Source organism: Lutra lutra, chromosome 2, assembly GCF_902655055.1.
Source record: "Lutra lutra chromosome 2, mLutLut1.2, whole genome shotgun sequence".
NCBI classification, from domain to species: Eukaryota; Metazoa; Chordata; class Mammalia; order Carnivora; family Mustelidae; genus Lutra; species Lutra lutra.
The window spans coordinates 154735461-154755438 of record NC_062279.1 but is presented as its reverse complement, the minus strand read 5'-3'; the positions used below and the strand labels follow the sequence as shown (position 1 = coordinate 154755438).

Below are 19978 nucleotides of genomic sequence, written 5' to 3'. Positions count from 1 at the left end.
AGTTGAACAGTCCTAAGAGAAATGCAAATTAAACAATGACATACCATTTTTTAACCTATCATTTTTCCCAAAGATCTTTAAGTTTTATTATATACATCATTGGCAAGTAAATGAGGAAAGACAGACATGTTCATACATTGTTGGCAAGAGTATAAAATGGTACATAGTCTGTGAAGGATATTTTGGTAATATCTATCAAAATTTTAAAAGCACCCTGTGACTCAGTTTATCCTACTCCTAGATATCAACCCTATGGATTACCAGCCCTATAGATACAGTTAAATATATAGACATACAAGAATATTCAACTTTCATTTTTAAAACATACAAAACAAAAAGTTTAAAAAGTACATCAAAAAAATTTGAAGGGGCACCTGGCTATCTTTGTCAGTAGAGGATGGGACTCTTCATCTTGTGATCATGAATTCGAGCCCCATATTGTGTGTAGAGGTTACATTAAAAAAAAAAAAGGAATATTTATTAATCTTTCACTTGCTTGGTACAAATGTGTATGATTGTACCACAAATTCCTGACATTAAACCTAACTAGTCAATTTTTAAACTTCTAAATATAAAGGATTATGTTAAAAATTCTGCCAGATTGCAAATTCTTTGAAAGCATGCACTGTGTACACTTCCTCATCTTTGTACCTCTGAGGTGCTTTCTAGTGGATACTCAGTGTTAAATAATTTGGTACAGAAAATGGAATTGAAAAGTGCTTTGGTTATTGCTAGATTACTAAGAGATCCAGATTCTTATATTAGTCCACATACATCTGGTTAGAACACTCTGAAAAAGAGAAGTTTATTTTTCTATTTTCCTATACCCTAGTTTCCCCATCTTAAAAAAGGGGTGGTTAGGTGGTGTCTAGAAAAGTCCCTTCGAGCTCTGTCATTCTAATGCCTCTGTTTCTAGCACTTGAAGATAGCTGTATTCTTCTACTCTTAGTATTTCATAGATCAGTAGACCCAAACTTTGCATACCAACAACTTTTAAGTGTGTATTTATGAATTAAGTATGTCAGTCCGTGTATTGATACTAACATACAGTTATTTTAAAACTGGAATTTTCTTCCCATGCATGTGTATAGTTCTGTGCACTCCTGGAGTTTGTGTATCCAAATTTGGAGGAAACTCTAGAAAAGCAACTTTAATTTTTTAAATATCTTAAAAAGAACAATGTAGTTATTAAAGTATTACTCTGATGAATATACCTTTGTCAAACAGCAAAAATTGGGGTCTCTGCTTTTTTAGCAAAAATTGTTTTTATCACTACTTGTTGCTTCATGCCATCATCTTCTTTTGGCATTAATACTTGATAAGCTATCTTAATAAATATATTTGTATTCTTATAGCTTGCCTTAGAGTTTCTCAGAATTATACATGGTATATCATGGCAACATGATAGCCATTGATATATGCCATAATAGGTTAAATCTCTCTGGTTTACTGAATGGCACATGAGTCTGTTTTTGAGGTTGCAAGGAAAGATCAGGAAAATGCTACTGAGGTCTGGAGGTAGCTGCCACTTGTAACAAGTTACTTAAATTCTACACGGCTGTTTCCTCTTCACTAATAGAAAGAATCCTAGACCTGTGGTTGGAGATAGGTTAGGAATGATGTAGTCCAACCAAACTAATCAGTTAAGCATCAAATGAGCTACCATATAGCAAGCTATTAGTTTATAAACATAAGGATTCATATCTGAAAATGTGAATGGGGTATCATAAATATTAAGATTCAGGACTACATGTCCACATGTGGACTAGCTACCCTTTGGATTCTCAAGTTTCTGTTCCTAAAGACTCCCATCAGAGAGCTAGTAGACAAGCATAAGGGAAAGAGGAAGGACCATATTCTGATTCGTTGGGTGACTGTATAACTTCAGACATATTTGTCCTTGAGTCTGAGACTCACTTTCATTATTTATCATGAGGATAAGTATACCAACTTTGCTTGGTTGTTAGGAAATTTAAGTGAGATAATACAAGTGAATGTGCCTAGAACATGGTAGACTTTCAAACAAAGCTTAATTCCTTCTTGTCTCAAAGTGGCTCTGATCCTGGTAAGTTAAAGGACAAATGAAAAGGTTTGAATCCTGCCAAGTTCAGTAGGTTAAATGTCCGGAGTATACTAATTTTTTTTTAGTATACTAGTTTTTTGTCCATTGCTATCTGGGTGACATCTTAAGTACCCGGCTATGTGTAATGTATTCAGTTCAGTAAGGAGGCTGGAGCTGAGAAACAGAACAAAACTCCTGTACTTTCAGGGTACTAAAATGCCCTATCCTGGTTAGAGGTGCAAACAATAAAAATGACTGAATTTTCTTTTGCAAGGTTGATAATTTCTTTGAAGTTAAACTAAAATGGCTTTACACTTTTTTTCCAGCATGCTACAAATGAAAACTGATGAGAAATTGAATTTGTCCGATGGGAATACAGCAAGTTGCCCTTTGAGCCCCATTAAGATGTGCCTTAATCGTCCCATTGAATGGAATCTGAATTTGACAGCAGCATCTCTAGCGAGCTGTACAGTTCATAACCAAAATCCCAAAAGTGAAGAGAAATAGATTGCGGTTCTTCTTGCACTATCCTTATTTTGTACATCAGTATTCTTTCTGCATTTATCATTTGATCTTGAAATATTTCTAGTCCTGTGATGTCTTTATATCAATTCATTAGCATTGGTCATTTTGATTATAATTCTTTGTATGTTTTTTCGCGTTTTACACCAGACCATTGTGGAATTTTACAGTACAAATGGATTTTGATGTTTCTCTTTTTAATGGTATTTTGTGAATCTTTTATGCCCTAAGTTTAAATACATAATTGTCCCCGGTTTTATTTCTGTGCACAAAGTTTTAATATATACTGCATTATGTGATTTAGAAGGCTAGTATTGTAAAGATTTGTGATGACCCGACCATGAACAATTGTATAATAGGTGGATACCAACTACCTCGAAGTGAACTGGTAAAAGGCAAAGGTATCTCTTAGAAGTATATCTCTTTCAAAGTTATATATGTATAGAAAAATGGATCATAGTTTATCATCAAGTAGCATGTTTTCATTCATAGAATTTGAGCTGATCAGTTCTTTCTCTGTACTTTTAAACCTATAAAATCTGTGGGCTGTAAGATCAGTGGCACAATTGCATGTTTACTCTTCAGCAAAGCTGTGCCTCTTGCAGACAAGAATACTATTTGGTGTAAGTTACCAGTTTTGAATGAAAAATGGTAAATGGAATTACATCTATTGATTTTATTGTATTTTAGCCATTTAAGTATAAAATGTCTTTGAAAATCAGGATAATATTCCTTACCTTTAACGATAATAGTGCAAAAGCATAGCTTCAGCAATGGCTACGTGATTGTGTCTAAAACTTGAATAGTATTACTAAAGGTTTGGTGCTTAAATTTATTTTTCCCATGCCAGAGAAAAAAAGCTTTGGTATGGTGATCCATGGAAATATATAAGAACATGGGTTCTTCCCTTTGGATAGCCTGACTGTGGGATAAATGGGACTTAGTCTATGGTGTTTCTAAACACTTTTCCTTACACATTCTGTATAAACTTTAAGTCCTATTTCTTCCTCAAAATCACCTCCCTTCCTCCCTCACCCCCCAAAATTATTTTTAAAGTGACAGGGATTTAACAAAATAAGACTTACGTAAGGAATCTGAAGCACAGGAAGACACAGAGCCAACAGAATGAAAAACAATCATCTGTTTTTTATTGTTTTATACCACCACCATATATGCCTTTTCCTTTTGCTTAATAAGCATTCTTACTTTGTAACTTTCAGGCTCCTTTTATATTTCTGAGTTTTATAAAGCACATATATGTATGTAATATAGCAATTTGGTTCTAAAAAGCACAATGATCTTAATTTAGCTCTATCTTAGAACATTATCTTAAATAAATGGCCTAAATCTTAAAAAGCACAATTATTATTAAAACAGATCCAATGTTAGGGCATTTCTATTCTGGATAATAAAGAGAAAAGGTAATCAGAGGGATAAGAAAACATGTTTTGCTGGGTGTTGCAGACGGAAAGAGGACTGAGTTCATACTCGGTTCCATAAGTGAGGCAAGTGCTAATTTGGGAAGAAAAATGAAACTGACAGTGAAGAAACAGTGCTCATAAACTAGTATGTAAAAGACTTCCTGTCATGTTTTTCCCACTAGAATTGTCTTTTATTATCCACAATATTTATTTTGTTATGCCAAAAATGTAGAAAGCAACTCCATAATTAATATGTGTAAGTGGGGGTGCCTGGCTGGCTCAGTCAGGAGAGAGCGTGTGACTCTTGATTTGGGGCATATGTTCAAGCCCCATGTTGGGTGTAAAGATTACTTAAAAAAAAAAAAAAAAAATTAAAAAAAAAAAAAAAAACATGTATATTTGAACATCTAACCCAAGAAACACCATCAGAAACATAAGCAAACTAGGACTCTCATATGCAAATATTATAAGAAGAGAAATTATCCATCCGGGTAGCATTACCAAAATGTTTTTAGTGTAAGAATCACAAAATTATCAAAATAACTGTTCAACTTAGATGCTGGGAACTTTGGATTCACTGTAGCAGTCCTCCTCCCCAAAGGTAAGCTCTTTCCTAGCTAGTTTGTGGTACTTCATTTGCCCTTGAGACGTCCCTTTTTAAATGTTCTAAAGTGTTTTCATCTATGTTGGATGTGCCCCATCTAAATCATAAGCTTCTCAAATGCAATCTACTAGCTAGTTACACTGAGAAGCTGTCCAGAACGCCATGATACTAAGTGTGAGAGTTCATACGCATCACCTGAGAAGCCGATTTACGAAGCCGGTTCCTAGGCCCTCCTTAGACCTAGCTGGTTACACCCAGGGGACCGCTGCAGGCTTCTGGGGAGCACTCGGACAGGCGCTGTCCTAATGTTTCAGTACAGGCCAAAGTAATGTGGAGTCACATAGCACAAAATCCTACAAAACATCAGGCATTTTCTAATTTTGATACAAGCGTAACTTTATTAAAGCAGAGAACTGAACATAATTTTAAAGGACATTGTTAAAAGGACTTCACCTCCATCATCTCTTCTAACTTATATCTTCATTGAGAAACTGTGCAAGGTTAAGTTTACTTTTTTCTAGTGCTGCTGTTTTGGCTCGTCTTGGCAATCTCATCTTCATTTCTGATTCTGGCTCTGGAATTTCGGGATCACTAAATAGATGTTGAAAATACACCAATTTAAATATAAGCTTTAAAACAAGTTTATTTATCAATAAAACTCTGTTTCTGTCATTTTATCAGTGTGTAATTGATATCCTGATTTTACTAAGTTTAAAACTAAAACCAGAAAAAGACTAACTGGCTGTTTGGCCAGATAGATCATAAAAAACCTAGCTAATTGCTTTTTATTTCTATATGGAACCTGGTATTACAAGGAAAAACAATAAAATTTTGCAATGAAATGATTAAATAGGAACTGCCCAAAATAATTTTGGAGGACAACACAAAGTGAGAAAACATTTTAAGTTCTCTTAATTTAGGCAATAAATTCTTAAAACACTCTGTAAAAAGCAAGTTTCCTCAAAACATTTTAATCAAAACTTAAAAGTTATATACTGAAAATACACACATTACGAGTTTACCAATAGATGAACTTGGGCAACTATAAAATTTCAGCTTACAACAGTGGCTTAATTCGTAGAATCTAAAAATAAACACTATGCCACAAGTATATACAATTTACCATGATAGATTAATCCTGCTTATAGATGTCAAGAACCGAAATCTAAATCCTCAGAGTTTGCTAATTCAAGATCGAAGGAGTCCTACACACAATCTTATAGTTAGAGGCATACATGGAAATATAAACTGAAAGAACATATTAAACATGATCACCTAGGACTAAGGGCCATCCCAGTAAGAAAAGCATACAAGCCATAGGAGGTCAAATGCTCTTGATAATGGAATTCTAGACAATATATATATCCAAGACCTTGCTATTTGCAGTTATCACTGAGTATCTTGTTACATATTGAGATTCTCTCTTTCACAGTGGAAGCAAACTATAATTTCTTTTCTACTCCTAGACAAAAAAAAACAAAAAACATTTTCTAGATGTATATGGCATACCTTTCAGAGTCAACCTCCACAGTCTGACGCCTCCTGTTCATCCTAGCTGAAGCTGTCACTTTTCTCCGTCCTTCAAGACAGTATAAAATTCATTATCAAAATTTATTCTCAGTTGCTTAATGTTTCTATTTTCTGGGCTACCCAAATCCTTCATTTTCCCTCTGCAACACATTTCTTCCTAATTACCAGCCATTTATTAATTTCTTTTGTAAACTTGAATAATAGGCAAAGGAAAATATGGAAATCAAATTATAGGGAGGCAAATTTTAGTTAAATATGTATGGGAGAAAGGAGAATATGAAAAACATGCTATGTAAAGAGAAGTACTTCTATTATGGCCATAGCACATAACCTACAGAGAAACTAATGAAAATTAAAGGGAGAAAAGTAGGGTAAGCCCATCAGCAGGTCCGGGAGAGAGAGAACTTTAATGTAAGGTAATGGCTTCTTATAAAATATTCCATCCTATATATGGCCAATTCAAATGTGTTATAAAACATTTTTCAGTATAAAAACTAGATCTTCTAACAAAATGCTAAAGATTGCAAAAATTCTACTTGCTAGAAACTCCCAAAGTTAAGAAGACAAAGTTTAGCAAACCATGATGCTCCTCATTTATGTATAAGAATCGGATCAAATTTCTCCATATGAACATTGGGTTGAAATTTATATATCCTATTTATTATTCATGTGAAACTTACTGTTTTTCTCCAAAACCTTACATAATTGCTTATAATGCAGCTAACCCCAAGAAAACATCCAACAATATGGGACTAATTTGGAACAATACCCAACAATAAGCATGTAAATAAGTGATTGGCCCAAAAATATTATGGCCAGATTCCATTCAGAAAAAATTAAATCTGCATAGGAAAGGGCCTCAAAATTGTTTTTTAAGAATTAAAATAATGGTTGGCTCGTGGGTGGGATGATTTGCGTTCTTTATATTAGTTTGCTTGCATGTATTTTCTGATTCTTCTGTAATAAGCATGAACTGCTTTTGTAATAATAATAAAACAATAAAAAGTTGTTGAATTTCAGATTTTTTTTCCAAGTGATCCCCTAATAGTCAACATTTACTTTATTCCAACAAATCCCTTATTGTTGGATACTCCTTGGGAAAGAAATGATGTTGAGAAATTATAAAATAAAATGGGAAAAAGGAAAACAGAAGCCCAGATAAGTACTACAGGGATAAAAGGTTTTCAAAAGTGCTTAATCATACAAAGGACAGAATACAATAACTGACAATATAAAATCATCATTGATCTTCTAATAAAAGAATCTTAATTTAATCCAAATCGTCCTTGGCAATATGATACATTGCATCATATCTCTTTCAATCAAAAGCACTTGGAGCAACACTGGTATTAGAATCTGAGACACAAAGCAAAACCTAGTATCAGCTGAAAGAACTGAAAATAAAGGATACCTGACACATTTAAAATCTTTATCAACAGGGAAACTTGCAAAGTGAATATTTCATTGGAAAACAGAACTGAAAAGTTTTATTATAAAGATCCATACACTACCTCTGTTAGTCTTTTGCTGAGTGGATTTTGATGCTCGGGTTGCTTTTACATCCCTGAGAGGAGTTTTATATGCTTCTTTACTTTTTTCTGTTAAAGGAAATAATACAATTCTTCATTAAATATTTTAAATGGTCTTTCCAAGTCAATTTTTCATAAAACAGATATGACAAACCAGTACCATTAGCAGCTACTGAAAATGATCATAAATCAGCGTTCCAAAAAAATGTGAATATTGGAAAGCAAAAGGAAATCTAAGACAGTATGCATGGTCATATGGTGAAAAACATACACATTAAAAAAACTAAAAAAAAAAAAAAAAAAAAAAAAAAAAAAAAGCTATGAAAGTAAAATAAACACTTATCAGTAATATACTTCCTAAGGGAATTAATTAGAAACATTTTCCTTCATTTCTGAAATCCAACCACGTTAGAGGAGAAAAAAAGTGGCTCTAGAGATGAAAAGGACAGAATCTTACAAATACTCAGGTTAATATGTTATTACCATCTTCAATTTGAAAAGCAGTCATAGTCATGTTGGCATCCTGTGCCGCTACCACTTGGCCATCATATTCTTTATTTCCTTTTTCTAACTGAATCTTGATTTTCTCCAGAGCTCTCAGACATGTCCTATCTTTTACTTGCTATAACAAAAAACATAATTAATGGTTTTTAATTAATTTAATCCTTAACTTTTTTCAAAAAAGCTATATATGGATATCAAGATGTTTAAAAACATTTAAAAACTCCTATCAAATTTATGAAGAAAATATTTACTTCAAATGAGCAGACACAATTTGCCAACATATGTATAATATACTACCACATTTAATACAACCACGTAAATTCTACTTTAATAAAAAATTTGTACATAATAATTTACACACAGAGTAGTTAGAAACTACTTTACCTCCAGAATTTCATTCAACAAAACCAAAAGATCTTGAGCAAGGTTGCTACTGAGTTCTAAAGAACCCAAGGATTTTGTATAGACCCGAATTTCTGGTGAACATGGACATGTTAAGATCTCATTGCAAATTTTTATAGCCAGATTGTCATGAACTGATAAGGCCTAGAAAATCAAGAGAAAAAAGTTTTATAAACTGGAAATGGTATTACAATATAGTTCCTACACATCTAACAAATATTTCCAACTAATTATCTTGCAATAATCCCAAATGCAAAATGTCTAAAACCAAATTTAACATATTCCTTCCAAACTGAACTCTCCCTCTTCTTATAGAGGATGCTGTGGTACAGAGTCCAGAACCACTCCCTTCATGAATGAAGCATTCATCCACCAGCTACTTTGAGTTCTGGAGGCTAAAAGTTCTCAGGTGCAGAACGGATCCAGGCTGAAGACTGTGGGGCCTGCCACATTAGTCCACGTTCAATGCCTGGAAGATATGCAGGTACAACAGGCCAGCCTTGTCTCCATCTGGACAACTTAAAGGACCCAGTTCTGGAACTTCCTGTGGCATGAGCTGGGGGTTTAAGACTGCATGACAGCTCAAGTTCTTCCTCTGCCCCAACCTACTTCCCTCACTCCTCCAGGATGTCAATCAGGAGAAAACTCTGCAATTAAAAGATGTCAACAGCTCCTTGGAAGTCTTCTGTAACCCATACTCAGGACCTTAGTGTTATCTTGGTTGGACTCCATCTTCCTTGCCTAAGTTCCTTCTTCATGTCTTTAACACCCATTTTTCCTTTCCACATCACCATCTACTATTCTTTCTTTCTACTTTCTATTGCTCTTATCCTTTCTCTATAAGTTTTTATCTCTTAATTATATAGGTTTCCAACTGCCCTCTTAATATTCACTCTCTATTCTTCTCACCGGTTCACCTCATATAATGATACTGGCCACCAAACTGAGCTTCTCCATAGGTAACTTTCATCCCATTAAGCCTTTCAGTATCTACCCTATTACAGCAAATACAGCCAACTCCAAATTCCCTACCTTAATGTTCTGCCTTCAACAGGGCCATTCTGGCTCTTTAGCCAGAATGGGTTCTTCCATAGTCCCCTGTATGACTTGGATAGCCAGCTACATTTAATCACTTTTACCTAAAGACTTCTTCTCTACCCAAACCACTGTACAAATCCCAACAAGACCGAACTGAATTTTACCAGTAATGCTATACTCATTGCCCCTGCTACATGAACCCTGCCTTCTTAAGTCCTAAAGCACTTAGTAGCTCTATCACCTATCCTTACTATATTTTGCCTTAATATCCTTTGTAATCTTCTCTCCAATAACATGTAACTTAATGACAAATGGAGTATACAGTAACCAAATTAATAATAACAAATAAAATTAAAAAGCTATACTTTCAACTTAATTAGCTGGCATCTGAAATCACTAATAACACATTAATTTTCAATATTACAAGTGATATTTTCAATAATAATTTTCAATATTACAAATGATATTCAATAATATAAATGATATCAAAGGGTCCAAAGCTCAGCTTAAGTTTAATTTATGGGACAGTTTGCAGTTAACTTATCTTCTTTGAATTAAAAACAAAGATGAGCTTGAGGCGACCTTCATTCTTTTTTTTTTATTTTTTCAGTGTTCCAAGATTCATTGTTTATGCACCACAACCAGTGCTCCATGCAATACCTGCCCTCCTTAATACCTTCATTCTTTGAATTCTCCTTCCTTATCTCAGAAACATAGCAGATAAGCCAACCTTTGAAGGCTCAATGAGTCCTAGATAAACATAGGACATTTTTCAGAATGTTAAATAGCCAGCTCTAGGTTGGGAAGGGGTAGTAAGAGAGATGAGTTTTTGGCAAGTTCTGAATTTCAGTAGCAAATTGCTTTTGTCTTTTTATGATCGATTATCACCATATTTCCTAAAAGGTCTTTTTCTTCCTTTGTGGTATGTGCCACCATAAAGACCAGAAATCTCAAGATCAAACCATGGCCTCTCTTTCTAGGAACCTATGAAAAGGATTGTTTTATCAAAAACTGACCTGTATGTTAGTCATCATCCTTACCATCCGTAAGCTAATATACTCACCCACCTGATAATCTTGTGAATTCTTGGCCTGAGGATTTAATCCACTTGGTCTTGTCAAATCTACAAGTAACTCAGCAACATTAGTGATATCTACTTCAGCTAAAGGAGAAGATGCAGGAGCACTGGCCAGTGTTTGCAGAGTTGGAAGAAAGGCTTCCTCAAAACATTCCTGATTAGTCCTATTGAAAAACAATTTGAAAAGTATGTGAGCAAAGAAAAGGCATATGATTCTCAAAAAAAAAAAATGTATAAAATTCACCCCATCAAGATACAGTATATTTTCATCTAAGAAAGAGACAAATAATTCAGGTAAATAAAATCTAGGTAAGTTCTCATTTTCATTACTAACCACTGAAAAACAAGGAAGAGTGACAAAATTATATTTATAGATATGACTCATGGGGAACCTGAATTTAACTTCAAGTCAGATTCTGATTTATCAATATAACTAAATACCTGCTCGCATAAGCAAACATGGGGAAGAACACGCCTAGGCAATGTCGAAGTCGCACATCCTCTTCAGTCACAGGATTGTACCATAACAAGACAAGACGAGAAAGAATCCTGCTGCTGACCAAGAGCCCTGAGAACATCAGCTTGGCTAGTCCTTCTGCAGCTCCTGTCCTGAGTTCAGACACCTAATAAAAATGAGTTTCATTAAAAGAATTTCTTTAATTTGTATTTTGTTTTTTTTTCTTTTTTTTTAAAGATTTTATTTATTTATTTCACAGAGAGAGATCACAAGTAGGCAGAGAGACAGGCAGAGAGAGAGAGAGGAGGAAGCAGGTTCTCCGCCGAGCAGAGAGCCCGACGCGGGACTCGATCCCAGGACCCTGAGATCATGACCTGAGCCGAAGGCAGCGGCTTAACCCACTGAGCCACCCAGGCGCCCTGTATTTTGTTTTTAAGCCTTGCAATGTAGCCGGTCCTACAATATTTTCCTATGAACTATCAAAAAATCACGCATACTATGAATTTCTTAAAGATGCATAAAAAGATTTTAGGTTAAGGCTATATGACAAATTACTAGTCTAGCTAAGAAAACCTCAATTCCCTCCAAATTTTTTAGAAGAACTAAAAGCCCTTTTAAATATTGTGAAACCAGAAGTCAAAACAGTAATGTATTACATGCTGCTCATGAGATAAGATATAGAAAACACTCAGTAACATCCCTGCCATCAGAGGAAGGTAACCTATAAATGGAACCTCCAGAGGGAGTAACAATGTGTTATGAATAAAGGGGAAATGGGAATAGAAAGTGTACATGTGGAAAAAGGAATTCCTAGAGAGAGCAACCAAAGCAAACCTTAGAGAAGAAAATGGAAAAGATACAGTGATATTCAAATGGAGGTACAGGCATAAAAGATAGGTAACTAAAACTAGTTACTGATACTGAATTATTTAAGTCAAGCCTCTGACACTTCCTAGCTACATGATCCTGTGCATATTAACTCTGTACCCCACTTAAAAAAAAAAAAGACTGACATACTTATTTTAAAGAGGGAGCACAAGTGAGGGGGGTAAGGTACACTGCAAGAGAATCTCAAGCAGACTTCCTGATAAGTGTAGTGCTCTCACATGGGGCTGGATCCCATGACCCTGAGATCATGACCTGAGCGAAAAATCAAGAGCCAGATGCTCAACTGAGGCCCCGAGGTGCCCCATGTACCTCCACTTTTTTCATATTAAAAAAGAAAGGATAATAAAATTACAGATACAAAGAAAAAGAAATACTACAAATAAAACTCTTACAAGTGCTATCCACAAAGGGGTGCCTGGGTGGCTCAGTCGGTTAAGCGTCTGACTCTTGGTTTCAGCTCAAGTTATGATCTTAAGCTCTTGAGATCCAAACCTGGGTCAGGCTCAGAGCTCAGTGGGGAGTCTGTTTGACCTCTCCCTCTGCTCCTCTCCCACTCTTTCACTCTCTCTCAAATAATTTTTTTTTTAAGTGCTATCCACATAGTAAATCTTCAACAAATACAAGTTATTATTTATTATTACTGATGAACAGTAAATATCCTCAGTGATCACACTAGAGAGCCTCAAAACCAGGCAAAAAAATTGAGCTATAGTGAGGCAGGACGTGGAACCACGTAAGGTTTTTGTAATGGTGGAAAAATAAAGACTTAAATGAGATTTTAGGGAAATTATCTTTGCAGATTATAATCTACAAATATAAAACAAGTCTAAACTAGAGAGACACAAGTAAAAACAATGGATTGAGCAAATACAAAAACTATTACAAAAGTTTCCCAAAACTCAAAAATAAAGATTTAGAGACCAACAAGATAAATAAGTGCTAGGGCACTAGCACGTGCTTTCCACACACTAACTCATTTAGGTGTCACAACAACCAGGAGGACAGAAATTTTGTTCCACTCAGCACTTGTACTCTCAAGAACATATAGTGACTGGCACATAATTTGCCCTCCAATATTTGTTGACTTACTTAAAGAAGCATCCAGTGAATAGGCATCATTATCCCCATTTTGCAGATGAGGAAAAAAGCCAGAGACAGTAAACACCTTATTGAAGATTAACACAAATGCGACCAGAACACAAATGTACAAGTCTACAACTCCAAAGGCTACATGCTCCCCATCTTTTTAAAATGTTTAACTGTGACATACTTTCCTGATAGCAATAGTGCTCCATCCGAAGTTGAATGTCAGGAATTTGAAATGAAACAAACTGCAAGTTTTAAAACATGTAAAAAAAAACAAACCAAAAACCTCTTATTATGTATGGCCCAGAGGGCAGTGAAGTAAGTCAGCTCTTGTTTATTGGTGATGACAAAAAAAAGTCAAAATCACAGAAAGTAGTATTGCCAAAAAGAGATTATGGTACCAGTACTATTAAAACAAAAACAAAAACGCCTCATTCCTTTGTCACACACTTTTACTGTTCAGTCATTTCCTACCAGTGCAATGTCAGTAAGCCCACAGCACTGGGTAATTCCCATTAGGAAATTAGTATATCAATTAAATATTAACTCAAAATTTAAAACCAACATCTGCCTTTTGACTGGTAAGTTTAATTTATTTACACTTAAATCACTGATAAGAAAGGACTGATTACCACAATTTTGCAATCAAAATGTGGTAAGTCAAAAACTGTTAAAAGAGACAAAAAACAACAAATACTGATATTAAAAAGGTTAATTCATCAAAAGATAATTAAAAGTATAGTTAAAACACAAACAGAGCCTGAGAATATATAAACAAGCATTGGCAAAAATGCTGAAAGAAATAGTTCAACAATAATAACTGAAGAGCTTTCTGAAACAGAAAGAACACCCAGGCAGATCAATAGGGAAACAATTAAAAGGACTTGAACAATCTTACAGACCAACCAGACCCACCAAAAACGTGTAGTCCACTCCACTTCACTATAACAGAATACACTTTCTTCTCAAGGGCACATGGAATATCCTCATGGATAGAAACTATTTAGGCCCAAGACAACTCAAAATAAATTAAAAACAATGAAAACATCAAAATATCTTCTCAAACCATAAGAGAATATACTTAGAAAGCAACACCAGAAGACTATAAAATTCACAAATATGTGTAAACAATATACTTTTCACATACCGATGTGTTAAAGAAGACATAAAAGTGAACTTTAGAAAATGCTTAGAAATGCACTAAAGTGAAAAATACAAAAACCAAAACTTATGAAGTATAACATAAACAGTCTTCACAGGGCAATTTATAGTAGTAAATGCCTACCTTAAAAAAAAAAAAAAAAAACTTGGACTTCCAGGAAGATGGTGAAGTAGGAGTATCCTAAGCTCATCTCTTCCCATGGATATACCTAGATAACACCCACATCAGTGTAAATAATCCAGAAAACCACCTAAAGACTGGCAAAACAGACTCCACAGCTACATGCAGAGAAGAGGCCACATCAAAAAGAGCAGGAAGGGTGGAGACATGGTCAGGAACAAACTGACCCACAGAACTGTCCACAGGAGGGACACTGCAGCCACTGGACAGAGGAGAGGAGGAGACCCCACCCCAAGGTACCCCAGACACTGGAGACCTTCACTAGGAAAATGAATCCCCATAACATATGGCTTTGAAAATCAGAGAGGCTTAACACTGTGAGTTCTTATAACCAGTGGGGCTTAACACCTGGAACTTGAAAACATCACCCAACTGGGCTCTGGGAAAGACAAATGGAGATAGGAAACTCAGTCCCTGCCCTTAAAGGGACAGCATATCAAACAATCCCGCTAAGATACAGCACAGAAGCAATAATTTGAAAAAGGCCTGGAATATACAGGAAGATTTATTTACTAATCTCCGAATATGTGCTAGAGGAACAGGGATCTTTAGAAGCTTTCTCCAAGAACAGAGCTGGCAGGTGCCATTTTCTTCCTCTGATCTCCAGCCCAGATACCCAACACTTGAGGGAACCAGCCCAGAATGAACACTTTCCACCTACCTTGCTAATAGCACACCCCACTCCTGAATTCTCCAGACCTACCCCTTCCAACCCACCCACAGCAGGAATTCTCCAAAGCAGCTAAAGCAGTGGGGTGAAGGCAGACATCTAATCTGACTGCCAGCTCTGCCTAACAATGAAAGCTTCCCAGGGCACAACACCAGGACAGCCCTTTCAATTCACTGTGACCACATCTCTAAAACCCAGTTTGACCCAATCAAGCCCGAAGTGGCCCCAGACTGGCCCATTAAAAATATAGGGACTAAAGCTTGCCAATAAGCAACAGGAAAAGCCATTACAGATGACTGGATTGACGGCAAACATGGCTCAGCCACAACAGGAGGCTTCGTAGCACACATAGGAGATACCCCTGAAGCACCAGGTTTTGGTGAACAGGGGACACTGCACTCAGGACACAACAGGAACTCTTCTTCATACAGCCACTCTTTCAAGAGCAGAAGACAAAGCTGACCTTCCTAACACACAGAAATAGATACAGAGTTAAAGAAAATAAGACAGAAGAGTATATCCTAAATAAAAGAACAAGAAAAAAAGCTGAAGAAAGAGAGCTAAATGAAAAAGAGGTAAGTAATATGCCGGACAGATCATTTTAAAGTAATGGTCGCTAGAGAAGGGCCATCCATACCCCAGTGTTCATAGCAGCCATGACCAGTCACCAAACTGTGGAAAGAGCCAAGATGCCCTTCAACAGATGAATGGATAAAGAAGATATGGTCCATATATACAATGGAGTATTATGCCTCCATCAGAAAGAATGAATACCCAACTTTTGTATCAACATGGACGGGACTGGAGGAGATTATGCTGAGTGAAATAAGTCAAGCAGAGAGAGACAACTATCATATGGTTTCACTTATTGTGGTGCATAAGGAATAACATGGAGGACATTGGGTGAAGGAGAGGAGAAGTGAGTTGAGGGAAATTAGAGGGGGAGACGAACCATGACAGACTGTGGACTCTGAGAAACAAACTGAGGGTTTTGGAGGGGAGGGGGGTGGAGGGGCTAGGAGAGCCTGGTGGTGGGTATTAAGGAGGGCATGTATTACATGAAGCACTGGGTGTGGTGCATAAACAATGAATCTTGGAACACTGAAAAAATAAAATTTAAAAATAATTTAAAAAAATAAAGTAATAGTGCCTAAGATACTGGACTTGAGAAAAGAATGGAGGATCTCAGTGAGACCGACAACCAAGGGATAGAAAAAATAAAGAACCAATCAGAAATGAAGAACTCAGTAATTTAAATTAAAAACACACTAGAGGGAATAAACAGTAGATTGGAGGAAGTAGAACAGATCAGTAATCTGGAAGAGTAATAGAAAGCAATGAAGCTGAACAAAAGAAAAAAATAATAAAAAATGAGACTAGATTAAGGGAACTCAGCAACACCATCAAACACAGTAACATAGGGATCCCAGAAAGAGAAGAGACAGTAGAGAGGAAATAAAATTCATTTGAAGAAATAAGGGGTGAAAACTGTCTGAAACTGGGGAAGGAAACAGAAATCCAGACCAAGGAGGCACAGAAAGCCCCCTACAAAATCATCCCAAGGAGGTCCACACCAAAACACATAGTAATTACATTGGCAAATAGTAGTGGGGCACCTGGGAGGCTGAGTCAGTTGAGTGGCCAACTCTTGGTTTTCAGCTCAAGTCATGATCTCAGTCATGGAATGAAGCCCTGCATTGGGCTCAACACTCAGCATGGAGTCTGCTTGAGATTCTCTGCCTCTCCCTCTGCCCCTCTCCTCGCTCACATGCTCTCTAAAATAAATTAAATCTTTTAAAAATTGGCAAAAAGTGGTGATAAAGAGAGAATTTCAAAAGCAGAAAGAGAAGACTGTTACATACAAGGGAAACCCCATAAGAATATCAGCTGATTGTTCAGCAGAAATTTTGCAGCTAAGAAAGAAGTGGCATGATATATTCAAAATGCTAAAAGAAAAAACCTGCAACCAAGAATACTCATCCAACAAGACTATCATTCAGGGGGCACCAGGGTGGCTCAGTTGTTAAGATTCTGCCTTCAGCCTGGGTCATGATCCCAGGGTCCTGAGATCAAGCCCTACATTGGACTCCATGCTCAGCGGGAGCCTGCTTCTCCCTCTCCCGCTCCCCCTGCTTGTGTTCCCTCTCTGTCAAATAAATAAATAAAATCTTGAAAAACAAAAAAACAACTATCATTCAGAATCAGAGAGATAAAGAGTTTTTCAGACAAACAGAACTTAAAGGAATTCATCATCATAAATCCGACTTATGAGAAATGTTACAGGGGATTAGTGGAAAAGAAACACCATAAGCAGGAGTAAGAAAACTAGGAAGCATAAAAAGAGTAAAATTAAGAATACCTATGAAAATCAGTCAAGGAATTCACAAAAGGAAAAGAAAGTATAACATCTTATATCTAAAATGTGGGGGAAGAGAAGTAGAAATTTAGTACTTTTAAAATGGCTCAAACTTAAGCAACATCAACTTAATATAAACTGCTATATCCACGTTTTATGTAAACCTGATGGTAACCACAAATAAAAAATCGGTAATAGATATGCAAAAAGCAGAGAGGAATCCATGTATTTCACTAAATAAAGCCAGCAAACTGTGAATGAAGAGACCAAGAAAGAAACAGAAAAGTACAAAACACAAAACAAGTAACAGAAAAGCAGTAAGTACCTACCTATCAATAATTACTTTTAATATAAATGGACTAAATGCTCCAATCAAAAGACATATAGTGACAGAATGGATTTTTTTTTTTTAAGATTTTATTTATTTATTTGACAGAGAGAGATCACAAGCAGGCAGAGAGGCAGGCAGAGAGAGAGGAGGAAGCAGGCTCCCTGCTGAGCAGAGAGCCCGATGCGGGGCTCAATCCCCGGACTCTGAGATCATGACCTGAGCCGAAGGCAGCGGCTTAACCCACTGAGCCACCCAGGCGCCCCAGAATGGATTTTTTTTAAAGTGCTGCCTAAAAGACTCTTTTCAGACCTAAAGACACATGCAAATTGAAACTGAGGTATAGAAAATCATTTATCTGCAAATGGAAGTGAAAAGAAACCTGGGGCAGAAACAATTATATCGGAAACAACAGACTTTAAAACAAAGTCTGTAACTACAAAGGACAGCATATAATCAAAAGGGAACAAGGCAACAAGAAGATATAACAACTGTAAATATTTATTCCCCCAAATGACAATACCCAAATACATTAAGCATGTAACAACAACAACAACAACAACAACAAAAGTAAGTAATCAATAGCAATATAATTATAGTAGGGGACTTCAACATCCCACTTACAGAAATGGATATATCATTCAAACAGGAAATAAAGAAGGAAGCAATGACTTTCAATGACACATTAAACAAGATGGATCTAATAGATATATTCAAAACATTCCATCCCAAAAGAGCAGAATATACATTGTTTTCAAGTGCACATGGAACATTCTCAAGAATAGATCACAGGTTAGCCAACAAAACAAATCTCAACAAAAGGAAAGAAATCATACCATGCATCTTTTCCAACCACAAGGCAATGAAACTATATATCAACCACAAGAAAAGACCTGGAAAGAACACAAACAAATGGAGGTTAAATAATATGCTACTAAACAATTAAGGAAGCAACCAAGAAATCAAACAAATCAAAAAGTAAAACAGAGACACATGAAAACGATTAAAATTTTTTTTGGGATGCAGCAAAAGCTATAGTAGGAGGGAAGTTTATCACAACACAAGCTTACCTCAAGAAGGGAGAAAAATCTCAAATAAACACCTAAACTTACACATAAAGGACCTAGAAAAAGAAGAATAAACAAACCCTAAACCAGTAGAAGGGAGAAAATAACAAAAATTAGAGGAAAATAGATGAAATAAAAACTAATAGAACACATAAATGAAGCCAGAGCTTGTTCTTGAAAGGATCAATAAAAACTGGACAACTTATAGCAAGATTCATCAAAAGGGGGGGGGGGTAGAAAAAGAAAAAGAAAAGGACTCCTAATCAGAAATAAAAGAAGAAAAATAACAACCAGCATCACAGAAATATGGCAGATTAAAGCAAATATTATGAAACATTATATGCCAACAAATTAGAAAACCAAGAAGAAATGGATAAATTCCTAGAAATATGTAACCTCCCAAAACTGAATCAGGAATAAATAGAAAATTTGAATGGTTCAATTACCAAGCAATGAAATTGAGTCAATAATTTAAAAAAAATTCCCAACAAACAAAAGTTCAGGGCCACTTGCCACTAGGCTTCACAAGTGAATTTTTATCAAACATTTAAAGAAAAGTTATTACCTATTTTTCTCAAACTATTCCAAAAAAATAGAAAAGGAAAGCTTCCAAATTCATTCTATGAGGTCAGCATCACTCTGATACCAAACCACATAAAGACACTACACACCAATATATCTAATAAACATAGAGGCAAAATTCCTCAACAAAATATTAGCAAATGGAAACAGTACATATTTTTAATTTTCAAAAATTAAAAGTTAAAAATCATTCACCACGATCAAGTGGGATTTATTTCTGGGTTGCCAGGGTGGTTCAATATCTGCAAATCAATGTGATACATCACATCAATAAGACAAAGGATAAAAACCATATGATCATTTCAGTAGATGTAGAAAAAGTGTATGACAAGTACAACAACCATTTATAATAAAAACCCTCAACAAAGTAGGTTTAGAGGGAACATACCTCAACATACTAAAGGCCGTATATGAAAAACCCTAGACAGCTAACATCATATTCAATGGTAAAAAAAAACCACTGGGAGCTCTTCCCTTAAGAACAGAAACAAGACAAAAATATCCACTCTCAT

The 19978-nt window shown here is 35.7% G+C and overlaps 2 protein-coding genes across 12 annotated transcripts in view; one reads left to right on the top strand and one right to left on the bottom strand.

Moving 5' to 3' along the window:
- Positions 1 to 7147, top strand: part of LCORL (ligand dependent nuclear receptor corepressor like) — a 165262-nt gene extending 158115 nt beyond the window's left edge. For 4 of the 11 annotated variants that reach the window (XM_047718969.1, XM_047718966.1, XM_047718975.1 and 1 more), the window contains one exon: positions 2389 to 2523. Coding sequence is in view for 5 of the 11 variants with exons in the window: in XM_047718972.1 (XP_047574928.1) it covers positions 2389 to 2569 (181 nt within the window). In the remaining 6 variants the exon portion in view is untranslated. Of the gene's footprint in view, positions 1 to 2388 lie in introns of all 11 variants that reach the window. The other 7 variants (XM_047718967.1, XM_047718976.1, XM_047718977.1 and 4 more) reach the window with 4 other exon arrangements.
- The window catches only part of NCAPG (non-SMC condensin I complex subunit G), a 53262-nt gene continuing 38271 nt past the window's right edge, over positions 4988 to 19978 (bottom strand). The window contains exons 15-21 of the mRNA XM_047718985.1: positions 11132 to 11313; positions 10680 to 10854; positions 8557 to 8718; positions 8152 to 8290; positions 7651 to 7737; positions 6119 to 6188; positions 4988 to 5200 (exon numbers count right to left, since the gene is read on the bottom strand). Of these exons, the coding sequence (XP_047574941.1) occupies positions 5077 to 5200; positions 6119 to 6188; positions 7651 to 7737; positions 8152 to 8290; positions 8557 to 8718; positions 10680 to 10854; positions 11132 to 11313 (939 nt within the window). The 3' untranslated portion in view covers positions 4988 to 5076. The remainder of the gene's footprint in view (positions 5201 to 6118; positions 6189 to 7650; positions 7738 to 8151; positions 8291 to 8556; positions 8719 to 10679; positions 10855 to 11131; positions 11314 to 19978) is intronic.